Source organism: Schistocerca cancellata, chromosome 3 (assembly GCF_023864275.1).
Source record: "Schistocerca cancellata isolate TAMUIC-IGC-003103 chromosome 3, iqSchCanc2.1, whole genome shotgun sequence".
Classification (NCBI taxonomy): domain Eukaryota; kingdom Metazoa; phylum Arthropoda; class Insecta; order Orthoptera; family Acrididae; genus Schistocerca; species Schistocerca cancellata.
The window spans coordinates 326,137,171-326,158,494 of NC_064628.1; the positions used below are offsets into that span (position 1 = coordinate 326,137,171).

Here is a 21,324-nt window from a genome sequence, read left to right on the forward strand (position 1 = left end):
TCTTGTTTCTTAATCTAATTCCCTCAGCATCACCTGATTTGACTGCATTCCATTACGCTTGTTTTGTTTTAGTTGATGTTCATCTTATGTCCTCTTTTCAAGACGCTGTCCATTCTGTTCAACTGCTCTTCCAAGTCCTATGCTGTCTCTATCAGAATTATGTCATCAGCAAACCTCAAAGTTTTTATTTCTTCTCCCTGAACTTTAATTCCTACTCCAAATTTTTTCTTTGGTTTCCTTTACTGCTTGCACAGTGTATAGATTAGATAACATCAGGGATAGGCTCCAACACTGTCTGACTCCCTTCTAGTTATCAAGCAATGGAAAAACCAGGATGAGATAATGACAGTATGGAAAGGATAGATTGCTGCTCACCATGTAGTGGAACTGTTGATTAGCAGACAGGCACAACAGAAAGACTGCTAAACAAGTAAGCTTCTGGCCAAAAAGCCTTCTTCTCAATTAGACACCCCTCCCCCCCTCCTACACACACACACACACACACACACACACACACACACACACACACACACACACACACACACCAAATGCAACACATATACACATGACCCCTCTGGCTGCCGAGACCAGATCAGCTTACTTGTTTAGCAGTCTTTTTTTGTTGTGCTTTTCTGCAATTCGACATTTCCACTATATGGTGAGTAGCAATCTATTCTTTTCATAGTATTTTCCCTTCTACTTATACTATTGTTAAACTGCCTGAGAAACTAATTGATGCAGTTACATCATTACAGTTGTGGCCGTGACATGGGGCATGGTCTATGCACCTTTTTTAATATGCTGATAGGTAACCCAGCATAGCCTGCTGATTTTGAATTTTCTATTGACCTGACTGTTTTATCTTACTGTTGGTTGCGATCAATTATATGCTTTAATGGGAATGCCCTATATCTGTACTGGAGATGGCTGAAGTGGCCGTTGATGGATTTTGCGATAGAACAAAAGTAGTCATTAAAAACATTTGAAATCCAATAATGGCATTTGATCATATATCCATTATGGTGGATGGTAAGGTCACAGCTGATATCTCCTTACAATTCCAAAACTATTTATAACTTCCGAAATGCCACTAGAGTTTAATCACATTGTACCTCCATGTTTATCTCTAATTTCTAAAAGTGGATCTTTGTAGTTTTATTATTCTACCTTTAGTTTGTGATTATTGCAGTCCTTTAGCATTTCACATTGGAAAAGTCTAAGTTGTTCCCTTGCTGATTTCACTTCTTGTTTTATCCAGTTACACATTTATTTATTTATTTTTGGTCATTTATTGATGAGGTCATTTCAGTGCATGAGAGAGACTGAGTAGTAAGAAAAGTCTGATGCAAATTCACTGAAAGGAACACAGTTCTTTTCATACTATTACAAGCTTTGTTTAGCATATTATTGAAATTTTGTACATTATCATCAATAGCTCCTTTTGCAACATTTTTTTTTTCTTTTTGCTACTGAAGTAATTATTTTCAGCTTCTATCAGTATCACCTGAACAGAATGGTGGTCAGAAATGACAGGCTGTTCAGAACGGATGCCTTGTATGTAATGTGCGATGTGTTAGTTACAATGTTGACAAAGAATGTTTTGCTGCCATTGACATCTCTAGTGAGCTCATTTTTAGGGAAGTTAGATGAAGCTGATCTAGAATTAGCATTAATTTTTTAAAGCTGGAGTCAGTAGACAGCAAGTCAGTGCTTCAGTCTCCAGTTAGTGTGATGTTGACACAACCATTTCTGTTGCTGTGATTACTGTCTGTGTCAACAAACAGTATTTTACCCAGCATCTCTCTGTCTCATTTTAGACCAATTATACAATAGTCTTTTTTTTCCTTTACAGTGGTGGTATACCATAGATGGCCCCTCCCATTATGAACTATTCTGTTGGGTACATATCTACCTAGCATGTGGTCAATTATTCTTTTAAACTTGAGCCGTTGTTCCTCTACATGCTTCTGCACTGTGCTGAAAGTTCCAAGTTCCTCATTGGTATATGACGCTACTGACTTTTTATCTAGTTTGTTGAACATATATATCGGTTTGCTTGTTTTAGTTGTCCTTTTGTACTTTGGTAGTCTTGGTTGCCACAAACACATCATGATCACGGATGCCAGTTTAGATGTGGACGACATTAAAGAGGTCAGGTCTGTTTATTGCCATTATATCCAATATATTTCCATCATGAGTGGGATTAGCAGCCTCTGATGTGTAGTGGACACTTGACTTATTTATAGGGGGCCCTACAATTTTGCAACCCTACGGCACAAGCCCAAGAAGTCGCAGCCTAGCTTGTCAAAGAACTTTCAAAGTATCTCATTCAGTCCTTCAGAACCAAGAGGCCACAATCAGTTCTGGGGACAATGCAGTAAATTATGAACTTCATTGAAACTCTAAGCACTAGGCTAGTCTTCTCAACTTTCTCTGCCAGTCCCAGAATGACCCAAAAATGACTTCGGAGCCCAGATAGCAGACATCTTTGTACCAGTGTGCACCACAATCTGCAGTTGCTTACATGCTGTTTTCTCAATGGGTGCCAGAATAGGCTCTTCAACACGTTGAATTAGGCCCCCAGGCATATACATTGAGTGCACATATTTCCCCAAAACAGGTGAAGCGAGTCCTACTGGCTCAGTTTCAGTGAAAGACAGCACCTCAAACTTGTTGGGGTACAGTTTAACACCGTGAGTCCTCACTAACCCTTGTCCACACTGTACAGGATGCCTAGATTTACCATTGGAATGCCACTTGCAGTCAAATCGACAAATAATGACAGATCTCGTACTACCTGCAGAGGAGACAAGATCCACAGGAAAGGATAGTATTTGAGGTACCACAGGTACTTAACTCTCAGGAAACTTCCAATACACCGATTCGCAGCAATGACCAATCATTGCGCAGTAGTCAGGGTGATTTCCAGCTGCTTACAAACGGCAATCAACTTGTCCCGTGTTTGAGAACAGCATTCACAGTAGGACTGCAATTTTCCTGTTTCAATGTATTATGGGGTGGTGAACAAATAACTTTAAACTAAGCCTACTGATTATCTTTTATATCTGTTGAGTCAAACGGCCACTAATTCCCTATAAGAACTGAAGCAGATACACACAACAAGATTTCTATTAAGGCAGCAGAAAAACCTCTGGTAAAAATTACTAATTTCCTAAAACTTTCTGAGGTTAATTACAATTATAATTATTAGCAAACTCAAAAAGAGAGTTAATGATAAATGTAGGTAATACCCACTGGTAAGCCAAAACATGAGCACTACCCACTGCAACGTTGGATACCACTTGATGGCATAGTGGGCACTTAATGTGGTAATGAAAGCATGTAAGCAGAGCAGACACAGATGGGAGATCGCCATAGCAAAGATATGGGCTACAAATGGTGAAATCTATTGAGATAAGCAAGTTACACAAAGGGCAGATTATTATTACGCAGAGCCTGTGAAAATGGGGAAGCTGGTTGAATGTTCATGTACTACTATCATGAGCATCTATGGAAAGAGGTAGTTGGATGTCCATGACTTCACAGAATGTGGGATTCAGAGGCTTGTCTGCTCTGTAAAATAGGGTAGAAGCTGATCTGCATTGTCTCTGCTGAAAGAGCACAATGCTGGTGCACACACAAGTGTTTTGGAGCACATTGTTCATCGTACATAGCTGAACATGGAAATCCTCAGCAGACCACCCCTACATGTTCACATGTTGACCCAATGACATCTTTAGTTATGGTTCCAGTGGGCACAGGAACATTGGGATTCGACCATTGATCAATGGAAACGTGTTGGCCCTTCAGTTGAATAGCACTTTTGCCACACTAGGTCAATGGGTATCTCCACAAGCGCCATTGTCAAGGTGAACGGTGCCTCGAAACATGCAATCCACCATTGATCCAGGCTGGTGGGAGCAGTATTATGCCATGGGAGACATTCTCCTGCACTTGTATGGGACCTGTGGTAGTAATTGAAGACACGCTGACAGCTGCATCCTTCATGATTGATGTCTTCTCCAACGGCGATGTCATCTTTCAGCAGTGTAATTGTCCATGTCTAGGTGCCAGAACCATGCTACAGTTGTTTGAAGAGAATTATAGTGAACCCACATAGATGTCTCAGTGACCAAATTTGCCTGATGTAAATCCAATGGAACCTATCTGGGTCGCTGTCGGGCACCATATTGCATTAACAAATCCGTGGCCGATTATTTACACAAATCACATGACCTGCACATAGACATCGAATACCACATACCTCCTTTAACCAACCAACAAAGGGGTGGATAAAATGTGGGGTTAAGGTGTTTGGAAGAGTGTTTGTAAGTAAATAATCAAGGGTTAAAACTGTTGTCTCATAAAAATGTGAAGCATGTTGTGGGATTATTAAACAAGAAACAAATAACAATTGTGTGCCAAATGAAGCTTCAGTTGATACACTGAAATCATAGCCCACCAAATTCAGTAATGACTTCCTCATAATTGGAGCAAATATTGCACATGCTATGAACATCTAAATACAGATGCATTAGGTTCACTGTAGCAGGCAGTATTTACGCCACCACCAGTCATTAATTTCAAAAATGTAGCCCCTAAGGTGATCATAAAAAAGCAAGACACTAAAATGTATTTTTCTGGCAATGGTAGGGATTCTAATAAAACTGATTCTGACAAAACATTGAAAGTTTGTGCAGATTTGATGTAACCTCTTTAAAGTTATCCTTGTAACCAGCTGATGACTTATTTCATGACACTTGAATATGCACTAATAACAGCCATCCTCAGTATGAAGATAAGCAAACCATTTCAAAACACAGATTTGTTCAGCGTCTTCCAGTAATTTCAAAATTTAGTGAGTCATTCGTTTACTCGTATCGAAAGGAAAATTGTCTCGAGGAAATAATACAGTTATGAAATAGAATTGCTGGCCAGAAAGATATATATTTAGTACTGCCAATACACATGCAAAAGGATGTCACACACATCCCAGTTCTAGCGGCTATGCTTTTTGACAGTTAGTACTAGTGCAGTCTGACACATGCAAAAGGAACTTAGGATTCACATTTTTCTTTATATTGGTGTACTTACATCATATAGTTGGCCTACTTTGAAGAACTTCGGAACAGTTAGTAATCCAAAATGTCTGAATAACACAACCTATAATACTTCACTGTGAAAGTCATCTTCCTGTGCTCTAAAATAAAAATAAAAATTGAACATAAAACCACTGTATCTGGCTGTCTTTTGGCCAAAAGCTTACTTGTTTAGCAGTCTTTTTGTTGTGCCTGTCTGTGAATCAGCATTTCCACTATATGATGAGTAACAGTCTATTGTTTTCATAATACTGTTGTTATTCCATCCTGGATTTTCAATTGTTTAAATTAAACACGTATTAAGACTAGTGATATTTGCAGAGAAATAGTTACATAGAGGTTCATACTGTGTTATGCTGATATCAGTTGTTCATATGAAAAAATAATCATGACTGAATGGGTGCTTGAGATATTGGCTATTCATCCTTGAAAACGAACTCTGAGAAGTGTTGTACCTTACTTCGTGAAACATGTCAAATTATGAGCTAAACAGCCAACTTTTAATCATGACATAACTAAGTACAGTGTGAAGCCCCATAGTGGAGTACAATGCTATTCCAGATTCATTCAGCACACTGTGAGAGGTTTGTCCATTCACTGTGCTGTCAGATCTACTATCATCCAGCAACCATTTTGTAAACATGATAACCATTTTTTCTTGGCAGTGAAAATGTGAGAGATGATTATGAAGTCAATTGAAGAGAATGAGAGAAAGAAGTGTATACAGTCTTCCAATTAGCCGAAATGGCATTCAGCTACAGTGATGTAAGAAAACCACGCAAATAATAAAGCAGAATTTTTGGGTGGGGATTTGGATCCAACTTGTCCCGAGCAGTAGTGTAATGGCTTAATCAGTGTGCTGCGTTGCTTGTAACTGCAGTTCAAGAAGTGTTAGGGAATGTTTGCGTTATCTAACTGGTATTGATTGAGTTTGAGACGGCTCTTCATGCTAGTGTACCCTGTGTGAGCCTCATCATCTCTTGATATCTGCTGCACACTAAAACCATTTGAACCTGCTTAATCAATTCAAGCTTTGATATCCCTCAGCAATTTTTACTCCTGAAACTTCCCTCCAGTACTAAATTAACAATTCTTTGATGCCTCATAATGTATCCTATCAATAGATCCCGTTCTTTTTGTCAATTTGTGCAATAAATTTATTTTTTTCCCCTATAGGATTCAGTATCTCCTCATTAGTCACAGGGTCTGACCATCTATGCTTCAGTGTACTTCTGTAGTGCCACATTCCAAATGCTTCTATTCTCTTCTTGTATGAACTGCTTAACATCCGTGTTTCACTTCCGTACAAGGCTGCAGTCAAGACAAATACCTTCAGAAAAGATTCTTAATGCTTAAATTGGTATTAGATGTTGAAATTCCTCCTTTTGAGAAATTATTTTGTTTGTATTGTCAATCTGTGTTTTTTATCCTCTCTATTTCAGCCCTTATCAGTTACTTTACTGACCAAATAGCAGAACTTGTGTATTCCTTTTAATGTCTCATTTCCTAATCAAAAGTCCCAGCATCATCTGATGTAACTCAGTTAGTCCATTACCGTTATTTTACTTTCATTGATGTTCATCTTTTCGAGTACAAAACCATTCCATTCAACTATTCTTCCCAATACTCTGCACTACAGTACACACAATATGCAGTCTACAACTACTTGCACACTATGATAAGTGGGTCATACCATTCCACACACATTCCTACCTCTTACACCGGATAACCTAGGATAGTCATATTGGGCCACAAATGAAGCCATTAAAACAATAAAAGCTTTTGTAGCAATTATTTACGATTTGTCTAATTTTTAGGTTTAACCCTACTGGACTATAGGGTCAGTATTGCCTTTCATGGTACCAGTTTTTTCATTCTTCTCTAAATAACTTGTCAGTATTTTGCAACAGTGACTTGTTAAAATGATGGCTCATTAATATTCAAACTGGTCAGTACCTACCTTCTTTGGAATTCAAAGTATTGTGTTCTTCTTGAAGTCTGAGAGTATTTTTCCTGCCTCGTATTTCTTGCACACCAGTCAAAATAATTTTTTCATGGTTGGTTCCTCAAAGGATCATAATAATTCTAAAGGAATATCTTTTATTCCAGGGGTTTTGTCACCACTTTGGTTTTTCAGTGCTCTATCAAACTCTTTTCACACAATAAATTAATTGTATGGTTAAAAAGTCTTATTCACCAAGTGGCATTAGAATACATATATAAAGAAGGTTATAATTAAGCAAGTTTTCAGAGCCAATGGCTCCTTCCTCAGGCAGAAGGCTTGAAGGCGAAGGAAGAAGTGTGAAGGAAATGGACTGGAGAGGTCTAGAAAAAGGGGTAGACTTCAGGAAAGTTACACAGAACTGCGGGTCAGGGGAGACTCAGCAGACAGGATGAGAAGGAAAGACTGATTGTTATGGACTGCATTGGACTAGATTTAAAATCTCATCCAATGCATTCTAAGTCTAACCCTGGCCCACGGTTCTGGTTGACTTTCCTAAGATTTACACCCTTTCCTAGACATCTCCAGTCCTTTTCCTTCCCCCTTGTTTCGTCCCCTTCACCTTTCTGCATGAAGGAGCTACTGGCTCCGAAAGCTTGCCTGATTATAACCTTCTTTGATGTGTCTGTTCTGCCACCACTTGGTGAGTAGATTTTTGATCCATCCAACTAATTTATTGTGTCAAAAACTCTTCTCACAGTATTGCATCTTCCAGTGCATCTTCACCTACTTCCTCTTCTCTTTTTGTACCATTTTTCTTTAGTTTGTTTCCTTTATGTAGGTCCTTTATATATGTTCCTTCCCTTCTTTCATTAGTACTGGTCTTACATCTGAGCTCTTGATATTCATACAGCTGTGTCTCTTCTTTCCAAAGGTCTATTTAATTTTCATACATGCGGCACCTATGTTTTTCATAGTTATGCATGCTTCCACAGCCTTGCATGTGTCCTCCAACCATTCCTTCTTAACTATTTGTGCTTTGTCAGTTCAATTTGTCTGAGACATTTGTATTCTCTTACACTAGCTTCATTTGCTGCATTTTAATATTTTGTCCTATTGTCAGTTACACTTGGAGCCTCCTGTGTTCTCTATGGATTTCTACTAGGCCTGGTCTATTTACTTATCTGATTCTCTGCTGCCTTCACTGTTCCATCTCTAACACTTGTCCATCTTCTATTTTATTCATTTCACCCAATTCAGTGCAGTGTTGCCTCACTCTTCCTCTAAAACTCTCAGCAACCTCGTTTTGCCACCTCTTTAGTTTCAGTATGTAACTCATAATCAGTCAGTTACGGCCAGAGCTCGCATCTGCCCCTGGAAATTTATTACGCTTTAAAATGTGGTTGCTAAATTTGTATTACTTTATGATCAGTTTGAAACCTTACAGTGTCCCCAGGTCTCTGCCACATACAATTTTCTTTCATAATTCTTAAACCAAGTGCAAGCAGTGATTAACTTAGGCTCTCTGCAAAATTCTACCAGGTGGCGTCCTCCTTCATTCCTTTGCCCCTCTGTCCATATTCTCCTCCTATTTTTCCTTCTCTTCCCTCTCCTACTAGTAGTTTCCAGTCACAATTAGATTTTCTTCTCCTAGCTGACTAAGTACTTTATCTCATCATAAATTTGTTCATTCTCTTTGTCATTACAGATCTATTGACACATGATCTTGTACTACTGTAGTGGGTGTTGACTTTGTGTCTGTTTTGTCTATGATAATGTGTTCAAAATGGTATTCATAGTAGCTTACTCACATTTCTACTTCCTTATTCATGATTAGGTCTATTCCTACATTATTTGTATTTCATTTTGTGTTGGTAACTCTATACTGACCTGACCAGAAGTCCTCTTCTCACTGCCACAATACTTCACTAATTACCTCCATATCTTACTTGAATTTATCCATTTCCTTTTTTCAGTTCCGTAATCTACCCACCCAATTACTGGGTCTAACATTCCCGACACTGACACACCAGTTTTGTTCCTCCTGGTGATGATGTCTGTGGGTAGTCCTTTCCTGGAGATCCAAATGGCTGATTATTTTACATATGGAATACTTTACCCAAGGAGGTGCCATCACCATTACGCCAGTTAAATCATCCAGACTGTTGCCCCTGCAACCACAGAAAAGGCTGCTGTCCCTTCTCTGTAGAACTATGTTAGTCTAGCCTATCCACAGATACATCTCTGCTCTGATTGCAACTACGGCAAAGCTATCAGGTTATCAGTATCACTGACACCCCCCCTCCCCCCCTCCCTTCCCACCAGGAGGAGGATATAACTAAAAGGATGAGTATGGAGCTGTAAGAAGTTGACTAGTAGGAAACCGGAAAGCTTCATTGAAAGTGATTTCTTAATCCTCTTTATATTTATATGACTTAAATCTTGTGTCTTTATGCTAGATGGTAAGAAGGTAGATAGTTGATTTAACCTATAGCAGAATGCGTGATGTCAATTACAAAAGAAGAAGGAAAATAAACAGCAGTTAGTTATGTATTAACTGTGAGCTTCTAATTGACTGAATCTTTTCTCTTTTCTTTCAGCCAACAGTAATGCTCAAAATTTGGATTGAAGAATTTTTATCAGTAAGTAGATAGACTTGTTTTGAAAGTATATTATAAGTGATGTATTTTTGTAAGATTTTATGATTGTAGACACAATGCCTTAGTGAATATATTTTAGATGAGAATAGTTTTTGATTTTTCTTTTTATATTTTGTGTAACTTCTGTTTCTTAACTATTGGGTGCACCTGTGCAATAAACTGTATCACTTCTATATCTCTTCTCCATGTTGTAGCTGAAGCATGTGTAAAGTAATAAATAAAAATAATAAATCAGGTGCTGTAGATACACTATGTGATAAAAAGTATCTGGACACCCCCAAAACCATACTTTTTCATGTTAGGTGCATTGTGCTGCCAGGTACGCCATATCAGTGACCTTAGTAGTCATTAGACATCGTGAGAGAGAGCAGAATGGGACGCTCCACGGAACTCATAGACTTATAATGTGGTCAGGTGATTGGGTGTCACTTGTGTCATACTCCTGTACACGAGATTTCCACAATGCCACACTGCTAAACATCGCTAGGTCCACCATTTCTGATGTGATAGTGAAGTGGAAACGTGAAGGGACATGTACAGCACAAAAGCGTACAAGCAGACCTCGTCGGTTGACCGACAGAGACCACCGACAGTTGAAGAGGGTCGTAATTTGTAATAGGCAGACATCTATCCAGACCATTACACAGGAAATCCAAACTGCATCAGAATCCACTGCAAGTACTATGACAGTTAGGCGGGAGATGAGAGGACTTGGATTTCATGGTTGAGCAGCTGCTCATGAGCCACACATCACGCCGGTAAATGCCAAACGACACCTCGCTTGATGTAAAGAGCGTAAATATTGGACGATTGAGCAGTGGAAAAATGTTGCGTGGAGTGACTAATCACAGTACACAATGTGGCGATCCAATGGCAGGGTGTGAGTATGGCGAATGCCTGGTGAACGTCATCTGCCAGAGTGTCTAGTGCCAACAGTAAAATTTGGAGGCAGTGGTGTTATGGTGTGGTCATGTTTATTTGCAAGTTCTGCCATATGATAGGTACGATAGGCGATAATGTCTCTATCAACGAAACTTTCAAGTCCAGGTACGTTAGGAACTCCCGCACCTCCACGTACAATGGCTACAGTGAGCCAACCATTACCATGATCAAAAGTATCATTAATGTCAATGCTAAAATTAAGTCTACAACCACAGAAAACACAAGTTCCGTCGACAAGTGCAGTAGCAGCAACACTCTTAACTGGTATGCGGTTCTTCTTGTCCCCAGCTGTTGTGGCGAACTCGATGTTCTCGATGGTTTTATAAACTGTCTGCTTAGAACGGCGACGAATTCTCCTGTAAGGCATCGTGGCGGCGTTCAATGCAGTTGCCTGTGCAGCAGCAGCAGCAGCAGCGCGAATGAGCCTCTGCACGGCTCTCGCTCACTTATATTATATGCAGTAGTTTGAACTTAGAATATTTTCACAGTGCCAGCAGAACATTATCCTGGACACGCACACTGGGTGTTCTAGATGTGCGCGTCCGCTGGCGCACCGCCACGATTGCGTAAGCCAGACGCTGCTGCGGGAGGGCAGCAAGGTCAAGCGATAAGTCTATTTATAGACTAAACAGCAAAGGCCCACATTGGTGTTTTAAGCACCTTCTTGCTTCCCACTGTTGAAAAGCAATTCAGGGATGACGATTTGCATCTTTCAACACGATCGAACACCTGTTCATAATGCATGACCTGTGGCGGAGTGGTTACATTACAATAATATCCTTGTAATGGACTGGCCTGCACAGAGTCCTGATCTGAGTCCTATAGAACACCTTTGTGTTTTTGAACGCCGACTTTGTACCAGGTCTCACCAACCGACATCAGTACCTCTTCTCAGTGCTGCACTGTGTGAAGAATGTGCTGCCATTTCCCAAGAAACCCTCCAGCACCTGACTGAACATATGCCTGGGAGAGCGGAAGCTGTTGTCAAGGCTAAGGGTGGGCCAACACCATATTGAGTTCTAGCATTACTGGTGGAGGACGCCACAAACTTCTAAGTCATTTTCAACCAGGTGTCCGGATACTTTTGATCACATAGTATATCTGCAAAAATCTGTATGGTCACAGATTCATTCAAAAAATTCATTTTCTTCGTTAATAACTTCTGTATGTATCAGCTCCAAAACAAACATCTAACATTTGAGATAGTCAAGACTTCTGTATAATTTTCTAGTGTTTCTTTATAGAACTGTACATTTTCATTGGCATTGGTGTGGTATATAGGTTTCTATTAAGAACATCATTGCAGTAATGTGATTCTTTACATTTATTTAGTATTAATATAATTAGTATTTGGTAAGTTACAAGCTTGCAGCTAATTATTGTCAACATCTCCTCATTATACTTTGGCTGACAACCATTCAGTCTTATTCACTCACTTGAAGATGGCTGGTTGGTTTTCAGCCAAAATAGTATGGCAATAGTTGATGCTATCTGGCTGCAGCCCAAGCGTTGTGGTATACCATTGAGCCATGTGGAGTGGCCGCGCGGTTAGAGGCGCCATCTCACTGACTGTGCGGCACATCCTGCTGGAGGTTAGAGTCCTCCCTTGGGCATGGGTGGGTGTGTTGTTCTTAGCATAAGCTAGTTTTAGTAGCATGTAAGTCTAGGGACCGATGGATGACCTCAGCAGTTTGTTCCCTTAGGAATTCACACACATAAAATTTTGTGTAGTATTTGATCACAACAAACTGGAAATTTCAACAGATCCATACTGTTGATTGTTGCAGTTCCTCCCCTCCCCCCCTCCTCTCTTCTCTGACTTGACTGATCCCATTGTTAAGTCTTAGTCAATCTGGCTTTTCCTTAGGTTCTGAACAGTATTGCTGTCTTTGCTTACTTCTATCACCTTTTCGGCTTATTAAAGCCTGGACCCTTCTTTTGGGTTTGACTTGCAATTTTCTTTTTTCGTAATTTTGACAGAATTGTTAATGTAATTTTGAATTGGCCGTTAGGCAGTTGCATCTTTTCATAGTACATACAGAAGACCACATGCTGACCTAAACTCAGTCACCTTGTATTCTTTTACCTCAATAAATACCACTATCAACATAATGCTTTTGACAAGCACATGATGAATGTTGCCATCTGCAAGCTGAGCTGTGAACTCTCTCTTTGCATGTGATGTCTGACGGCTTGGCTCTGCCAGTGCGCACTGACGACCACACTCCCACAGATGTCAGAAATAGTGTGTGTTCATGGGCAGACATTACTCGGTGTCCAAATGGCATCCTGTCACATACGGCAAAGCCAAAGTGATTTGTGCAGCAGCAGTCATTACCCAACCATTTTATCAATACCACGTTAGAGACCCCTGGATGCTCTTCTGAGATGGCCTCTACAAAAAGCAAGTTGGGAAGAATACTCCTCTGATGCCTATATCACGATAACCCAAGAAAAAGATGTTGGTGAGTCAGTGCAAGAAACAACAAATGTGATTACCTAGTCAGACCACTGCTCTTCCGGACTTCTTTCAGGCCTACACCATGGGAATAGCTGAGGCCAACAGAGACAGAGGAAGAGCATTACAGTGTCAGATGAGATAGCCCTCTGCCTACAATCTAGTTTTATATAAAATGATTACAAACATTAGTACAGTTCCATCAAACAGTGGAAGTAGGACTGTGTTGCTTCAATGAACACACACGCAACAGATGCCCAGGTATGGCAAAACTGCATTGTATCAGTGGACATTATTTTCCAGCTGGAATACGTGGAGTTTCAGACAGAAGAATACTCCATATTAATCCTTTCGAAATAATGAAATTACTAGCGATGTACTGTGCCAAAATATTAGCATCAGATCATTTTCACACCAGTTTTTATCCAACACTGAATTTTAATAGAACCAAGTAAGTCTGTCTTTTAATATTTGAGAAGTAGACCTATAACGCACTTTCAGAAACTGGGAATTCAACACTGCACCACCATAGTGACTAGCAGAGTTCTGAAGATATTTAACAAGATTTGACATTATACCATATTGACAAATGGTAAAAACCTCACAGTATAGACAGCTACAGACTAATCAGTTTAACTGCTGCCCTATGCAAATATCTAGAGTGGGTGGTCTAACACAGACTTTGTTGTTGTGTGGAAATGAGATTTTCTTTCAGTGTTTGTGTGGCTTTTGAAATTTAGACCCATAACCAACCACCTTTCAAAACTGGAATGGTTTCAGGAAGGCATCCACACTTCTACACCTGGTGTAGCAGTCTTTCCTGAGAGGTACATGTATCTCAGCTACATTAAATGAATGGTTCTTCTGAGGCAATCTATCAACTTTTAATAAAAATTTCTTATTCTGGAGACATTTCAGAGGTAGAGTTGATACAACTCTTAGCAATCTACATTTTCAGTAAAAGAGTGTTCCACAGGGTGCTCCTGCCTTCACATTTGCTGGAAACAGAATTGTCATTTTTGTGGGACTGAACGTATTGTAGTTTTATGTCTCTACGATCAACAGTGTGTCGTCTTCAAACAGCTGTTTGGTAAATGTGGATATGGGCCCATAATCCTGGGTTGCTCCTCATAAAGCAGATAAAGTCTTGCCCATGCAGAAATTAAACTGTGCTTCCTTGGAAATAGCTCTTACGGACCATATCAGAAAGTTCTAGTGAAATTTTACCAGTTATTTATTTTAACCAGTTGGACGACTGGTGTGTCGCTCATGAGTTGGCAGCAATGGTTTGAGGACTACTAGGCCCTGTGCACCACAGTAGAGTCAATCTTGGGACTGTAGCTTTCTGCGTTGAGTTGTCCTGATACTCTCCTCGTAGAAGTAGGTATTCTACCCTTAAACAAATTCAGCCAAAAACCATTTTATTGTGTGCTTAAGATTTATTTAAGGCCATAACATCCCTATACAGGACACTCTTTTCTACAACCCCAACATTCATCTCCTCCTTAATAATTTGAAAACACTGAGAACAGCTGCAGTTACACTAAGACATGCATTGGGAGCTCTTTTTCCCTCTAATTTTCTTGCCCACCAATCTCACAGTCTGCCCATTATGTGTATTGCTTGACCTGTGGTGCAAATGGACTTCTGTTGTGGCACCAAGGATACACAGACCATAGTTTGTATTTTATCATCTATGAAAGTATCCCCTTTAGTCCAATTTACTGGTTGAGATACCTAATTTTTTCGCCTTAAATTACTTTTGACTCATTAAAGACATTTTTGATATATTTCCACCTAGATGAACAGTTACCTGGGCTTCATGAAACACAATTGTGCTTGCAACTTTAATCATCATCGAGAGACAGCCATCAACATTTTGTAAATTGGACTATATTATTTTGTGCTGCTAGAATAACAGATATTAGTGTGCCAGTCATGGTGTACATCTTCTATCTCAGCTCTTGTCCCAGTGGGACATACAACTGTGCACTTCCTCTCGATGCTGTGCGTTTATATGTGCATATTCTGCATCTACTTGTATTGGTGCTCTGAGTTAATTTTTCTCTGTAAGACAGTTCTTGCGACAGTCACAGCTCTTGACCCGACTGTGGTATTGGTAAAAATTTTCTGTTGGCTCATTGATTATGTGGGTAAAGTAATTGATAACCCTGCTGTTGAGTCCCTTGGATATCCTAAGTATAATCAATAACTTTCAAACCAATACTTATTATTATCTATTTATATGTCATGTTTTCTTCCTGACACAACTTGTCATTGAATTTAGAAATTAAGTAACTTGAATATTTCGCATAAAGTTTCAAATCTTACTTTTTCTACTTTATTCTGTTTTAACTATTTGTTCTCATTGTGAATATCATTTAATTATCTAAATGAATTTGCTTTTCACTGTTTTAAATGTCAGCTGTATTACAGTTTTGTGCAAACATGAATGTATTTACTTTTTCAATTGCATTGATAGATATGATGGTCTCAAAGGATTGTTAATTTCATGTGTACTGGTTTTCTTCAATTTACAGACAGTAAGTCGACTAGATCCAAAATTCATTGCATTACATTGTCAGGAAGTTGGCGGAAAAAACTATGAACGTAGCATGAAACATGTTGAATACTTTGTGAGGTAGGTATCTATTTAGAATAAAATTAATACATCATAATCAATAGTTCAAACAATGGAAAATCCAGGACTGAATAATGCAGTATTATGAAAAGGATTGATTACAACACCCACATAGGAGAGATGATGAGTTGCAGGTAGGCACAACCAAAAGACTGTAAAACAATTGAGCTTTCACCCAAAAAGGCCTTTGTTGGAATTAGACAACATACACACATGCTCATGCAAATGACACACACACACACACACACACACACACACACACACACACACACACACACACACACAGTATCTGGCTGCCATGTCCAGACTGCAAGCAGCGGTGCATGATGGGAGAAGCATTCTGGGTGGTAGAGGTAAGGAGGAGGCTGGGATGGGAAGGGGAAGGATAGCAGGGTACGGGTGGGGGACGGTAAAGTGCTGCTTGTGGGAACATACAGAGAAGTAAAGGCTCTGGGTGCATAGGTGGAATAGAGGGCTGTGTAGTGCTGGAGTGTGAACAGGGACAGGGACAGGGACAGGGATAGGTGGGTTTAGGACAATGACTAATGAAGGTTCAGACACATAGGATATACTGTGGGAGACTTCCTATTTGAGCAGTTCAGAAAAGCTGATGTTGGTAGTAAGGATACAGATGGCACAGGCAGTGAGGCAGTCATTAAAATGGAGAACATAGTTTTGGGCAATGTGCTCAGCAACTGGGTGGTACAGCTGTTTCTTGGTCACAGTTTATTGGTGGCCATTCATATCGACAGACAGCTTGTCGATTGTCATGCCCAAGTAGAATGCAGCACCATGCTTGAAGCTTAGCTTGTAGATCACGACTGGTTTCATTTGTAACCATGCCTCAAATGGGATAGGTGATGCGTATGACAAGACTGGATTAGATGGTGGTGGGAGGATGTTTGGGACAGGTCTTGCATCTAGACCTGTTACAGGGATGTGAGCTATGAGCCAAGGGGTTGGGAGCAGGGGTTGTGAAGGGATGGACAAGGATATAATGTAGGTTATATGTATAATGTATGTTATTCAGTTGCTTCAGTCCTGGGTGGTACTGAGTCACGAGGGGAATGCTCCTCTGTGGCTGGACAGTGGGACTTTGGGAGGTGGAGGGGAAGGTGACTGGAGAGATAAGGCATGGGAGATCTGTTTCTGTACAAGGTTGGGAGGGTAATTACATTCTGTGAATGCTTCAGTGAGACCTTTGGTATATTTGAAGGGGGCTCTTTGCTGCTACAGTTGGGATGGCACAGGTGGCTAGGCTGTATGGAAGGGACTTCCTGGTCTGGAACAGGTGGCAGCCATCAAAGTGTAGGTATTGCTGATGGTTGGTAGGTCTGATGTGGACAGACGTACTGATGTAGTCATCTTTGAGGTGGAGGTCAACAGCAAGGAAGGTGGCTTGTTGGGTTGAGGAGGACCAGGCAAAGTGATTGAGGGAAAAGGGGTTGAGGTTCTGGAGGAATGTGAATAGGGTGCCCTTGCACTTGATCCAGATCACGAAGATAGCAGTGAATCTGAACCAGTTGAGCAGTTTAGGATTCTGGGCAATTAGAAAGGACTCCCTTGAATAAGTTTGCATAGGATGATGCCATGTGGGTGTCCATTGTCACACCCTGGATTTGTTCATTGCTTGGCTCATGGAATCCTCCAAAATGGCTTACCATCAAACTACATACCTCCGGCTGCAACCTTTCCTTCCACAATGACTTCCACCTGTTCAGATTGTGCCAGTCCTTAACCTTCACTGACATTGTCCTGTAAAACATTCAGTCAGGCTCAAACCTCCTTGCAATACCTCCTCTCCACCTGTAAAATTCTCCTGCTTTGCAATCCCAAATTCCTGGATCCCGTATCACACATTGAAGCTCTTGCGCTACAGAAACTAGAGTAGCATGCGCAGTGCTACCTCAAAGTACTCTCCAACCTGATCACTTCCTTCTTCCGCCTTGGTACACACTATCACTACTTGTACAACAGCCTCCCCCACATTCCCTCAAAGCTGGCAAACCCTGCCTCACAGACATACTACATTTACCCAACCCACCAACACTCCATACCACAAATAACCAGAATCCAGGTCTTCAGTGTACCTGAAACACAGTCATGAACCTTTACTCAAAAGCCTTAGCCCGACATAATTAGCAGCCCCTTAAAAAGGCCTCACCTTTTGCCCCACTCTCAAATTAAGTCTTGCAGGACTTGTTAAGGACTTCGTCTCCTTCTCTGGTCTTTTTAAAGCAGAAACACTTCTTTTGCCACCAACTCTGCCAGTCAGACTCAACCAAAGACCAGTGTTGAACCCTGCCTAACTGAGTTCACTCCTTTATCCAACTGTGATCCACCCCCACTGCCCCCAAATCACCACCTGCTAACTTTCCAGAATTTCTTAACCTCGAACCTTGCCTCACTTTTATTCCCCAGATCGCTCAACTTGCACGTTAACCATACATCTCCAGAAAGAACTGCAATCCACCAGCTAAAAATTGATTCTGACCTTATAATCCTGTCTGTTGACAAAGGATCCACCACTGTTTTGAACTGCAAAGATTACCTGATGGAAGGGCTCCACCTCCTTTCTGATTCATCCACCTACAAACCCTGCCACAGTGACTGCATTCCAGAAATCCAGCAAGATCTGCAGTCTCTCCTCAAATCCGTAGGCCCACCGCAGCGAGTCCATCTCTCTACTCACCTCTACCACCCTATCACCTCGACCTCCCTCATATATAAAAGATAACAGCCATTTCCTCCACCTACTCTCAACAGTTCCTGCTCATTTATCCCATGGTGCCCTTTTCATCACTATTGATGTCACCTCCTCTTACACTAACATCCCAAATGCCCATGACCTTGCTGCTATTGAACACTACCTTTCTCAAAGCCTGACAGATTCCAAACCTACCTTTCCTTCCAGGTTGTCATGACCAACCGTATCCTCACCCACAATTACTTCTCCTGTGAAGGCATCACATACAAACAATTCTGAGGTAATGAGCAATGAGCACCCACATGGCATAACCCTTTGCCACCCCATTCATGAGCCATTTTGAGGAGTCCTTTCTAACCACCCCCAGAATCCTAACCTCCTCACCTGATTCAGATTAATTGATGACATTTTCGTGATCTGGATTGAGGGTGAGGGCACCCTATCCACATTTCTCCAGAACCTCAACACCGTCTCCCCCATTCGCTTCATCTGATCCTCCTCAACCCAAAAAGCCACCTTCCTCAATGTTGACCTCCACCTCAAAAAATGAACACATCAGTACCTCTGTCCGTATAACTCTTACTAACCACCAGCAATACCCCCACTTCGGCAGCTGCCACCCATTCCATTCCAAGAAGACTCTTCCATTCGGCCTGCCCACCCGTGGCCGTCACATCTGTAGTGAAGAGCAGTCCCTCTCAAAATACACGAAGGGTATCACTGAGGCCTTCATAGAATGTAATTACCTCCCAACTTTGTACAGAAACAGATCTCTCCTGCTGTACCTCTCCAGTCACCCCCCACATCTCGAAGTCCCACCATCCAGCAACAGAGGAGCATTCCCCTCGTGGATTAGTACGACCCAGGACTGGAGCAACTGAATCACAGTTTCCACCAGGATTTTTGCTACCCGTCATCATGCCCTGATGTGAGGACTGTCCTACCCACTATTCTTCTCACCCCTCCCACAGTGGTATTCCACTGCCCACCAACCTACATTATTATATCCTCGTCCATCCCCACACAATCCCTGCTTGCAACCCCTTGTTCATGGCTCAAACCCTGTAATAGAGCTAGAGGCAAAATCTATGCCATACATCTTTCCACCATCACCTGCTTGTCTGGTCACAAGCATCACCTGTCCCACCAGAGGCACGGCTACCTGTGAAATCAGTCCTGTGATCTACAAGCTAAGCTGCAAGCTCTGTGCTGTGTTCTACATGGGCATGACAATCAATGAGATGTCTGTCCACATGAATGTATACTGACAAACTGTGGCCAAGGAACAGCTGGACCATCCAGTTACTGAGCACACTGCCCAGCACAGTGTTCGCCATTTTAAGGATTGCTTCACAGCCTGTGCCATCAGTATCCTTCCTACCAACACCAGCTTTTCTGAATTGTGCACATGGGAACTCTATTGCAATATATACTACATTCTCATAGCCTTCCTAGCCTCAATGTTCATTTATCATTGTTCTACACCCACCTATCCTGTTTCCTGTCACACTGCAGCACTACACAGCCTCTATTCCATCTTTGTGTCCACAGTGCTTTTACTTCTCTCCTTTTCCACTGGCCCCTGTGTCCAACCTACTGACTGCACCAAGCTGCTCTACCATCTCTCCACTTTGTCTCTGTATTATCTCACAAGCAGTACTTTATCATCCCTGACCTCTACTATGCTATCCCTCCCCTCCCCTCCCCATCCCAGCCTCTCCTTACCCTCACCATCCAGATTGCTTCTCTCAACAGGCACCGCTGCTTAGTCTGGCGTCAGTAGTCAGAGACTGTGGTCTCGTGTGTGTGTGTGTGTGTGTGTGTGTGTGTGTGTGTGTGTGTGTGTGTAGTCTAATTTTGATGAAGGCCTTTTTGGCCAAAAGCTTACGTGTTTGACAATCATTTTGTTGTTCCTATCTGCGACTCAGCAGCTCTACTATATGGTGAGTAGTAATCTATCCATTTAGTAATTAATAGTTCCTGCAAGTTATACAACTTCCTTATTGTACCTGTACTGGTATTCAGAATACGTCTTCAAAAAAATGTTACTGAACCCTCGACAGTCAAAACCGATAAAATTGTGATATTCTAAAGTACACAGAAAAGTCTCAGGGTTTATAGTCATAGATTTCTGTCTTGGAACCATAGAGAAGAGAAATAAATATGTGGCTATTGTTGCACTGTGAATTAGAACAAAATAGACAAAAAACAAATTGAATTTAAAAATGGGCAACAAAAGTATTCTACAGTTGTTGCAAATGTATTAATGAGCTTTTCATGTGACACCTGAATGTTATTTTTTCTTTATTATGTTGCTGTTTGTAAATATTGATAGTTTTGTCACATTCTTAGAAACATTGTTTCATTAGGTGAAAGGAAATGATTTTATATGAACTTTTGATTTATGAGGAACATAACATGGCTTTGCAACAAGCAGTTTATTGAAACTCTGCCTATATTTATGTGCAGTTGCATTTTGCAGAGGTTTCATCAGTCAAACTATGAATGTTCTTGAAAATAATTTAGGAGTAAAGGAGACCACTCACCAAATTGCAGAAGTGACAAGTTGTCGACAGGCACAAACAAATGAGAAATAAAACGTGCTAGCTTTGGAAAAATCCTTTCTCGAACTAGAGTACAGATCCACAGATGCACACACATGCCGAGGCCATCTTACCCACGAGTCCAGATCATGAAGATTTATTGAAAGTGAACCAGGAAGAGGTTTGGGGTTTTGGAAAGCTAGGAAGGCTTCCTTTCGTGAAAAGTATGAGTAAAACTCTTAGCCATTCCCTGTGGACTGTGGTCTTAGTATGTAGTATAATGCCAGCGTGTGGTGATAAAAAGAATGCCTATTATGTCTGAAAAATTCTTA

The 21,324-nt window shown here is 40.9% G+C and overlaps 1 protein-coding gene across 5 annotated transcripts in view; it reads left to right on the forward strand.

Moving 5' to 3' along the window:
• Positions 1 to 21,324, forward strand: part of LOC126175019 (inositol polyphosphate-5-phosphatase A) — a 275,390-nt gene that overhangs the window by 41,061 nt on the left and 213,005 nt on the right. For all 5 annotated transcript variants that reach the window (XM_049921515.1, XM_049921517.1, XM_049921511.1 and 2 more), the window contains 2 exons: positions 9,642 to 9,683; positions 15,642 to 15,742. In XM_049921515.1, coding sequence (XP_049777472.1) covers positions 9,642 to 9,683; positions 15,642 to 15,742 — 143 coding nt within the window. The remainder of the gene's footprint in view (positions 1 to 9,641; positions 9,684 to 15,641; positions 15,743 to 21,324) is intronic.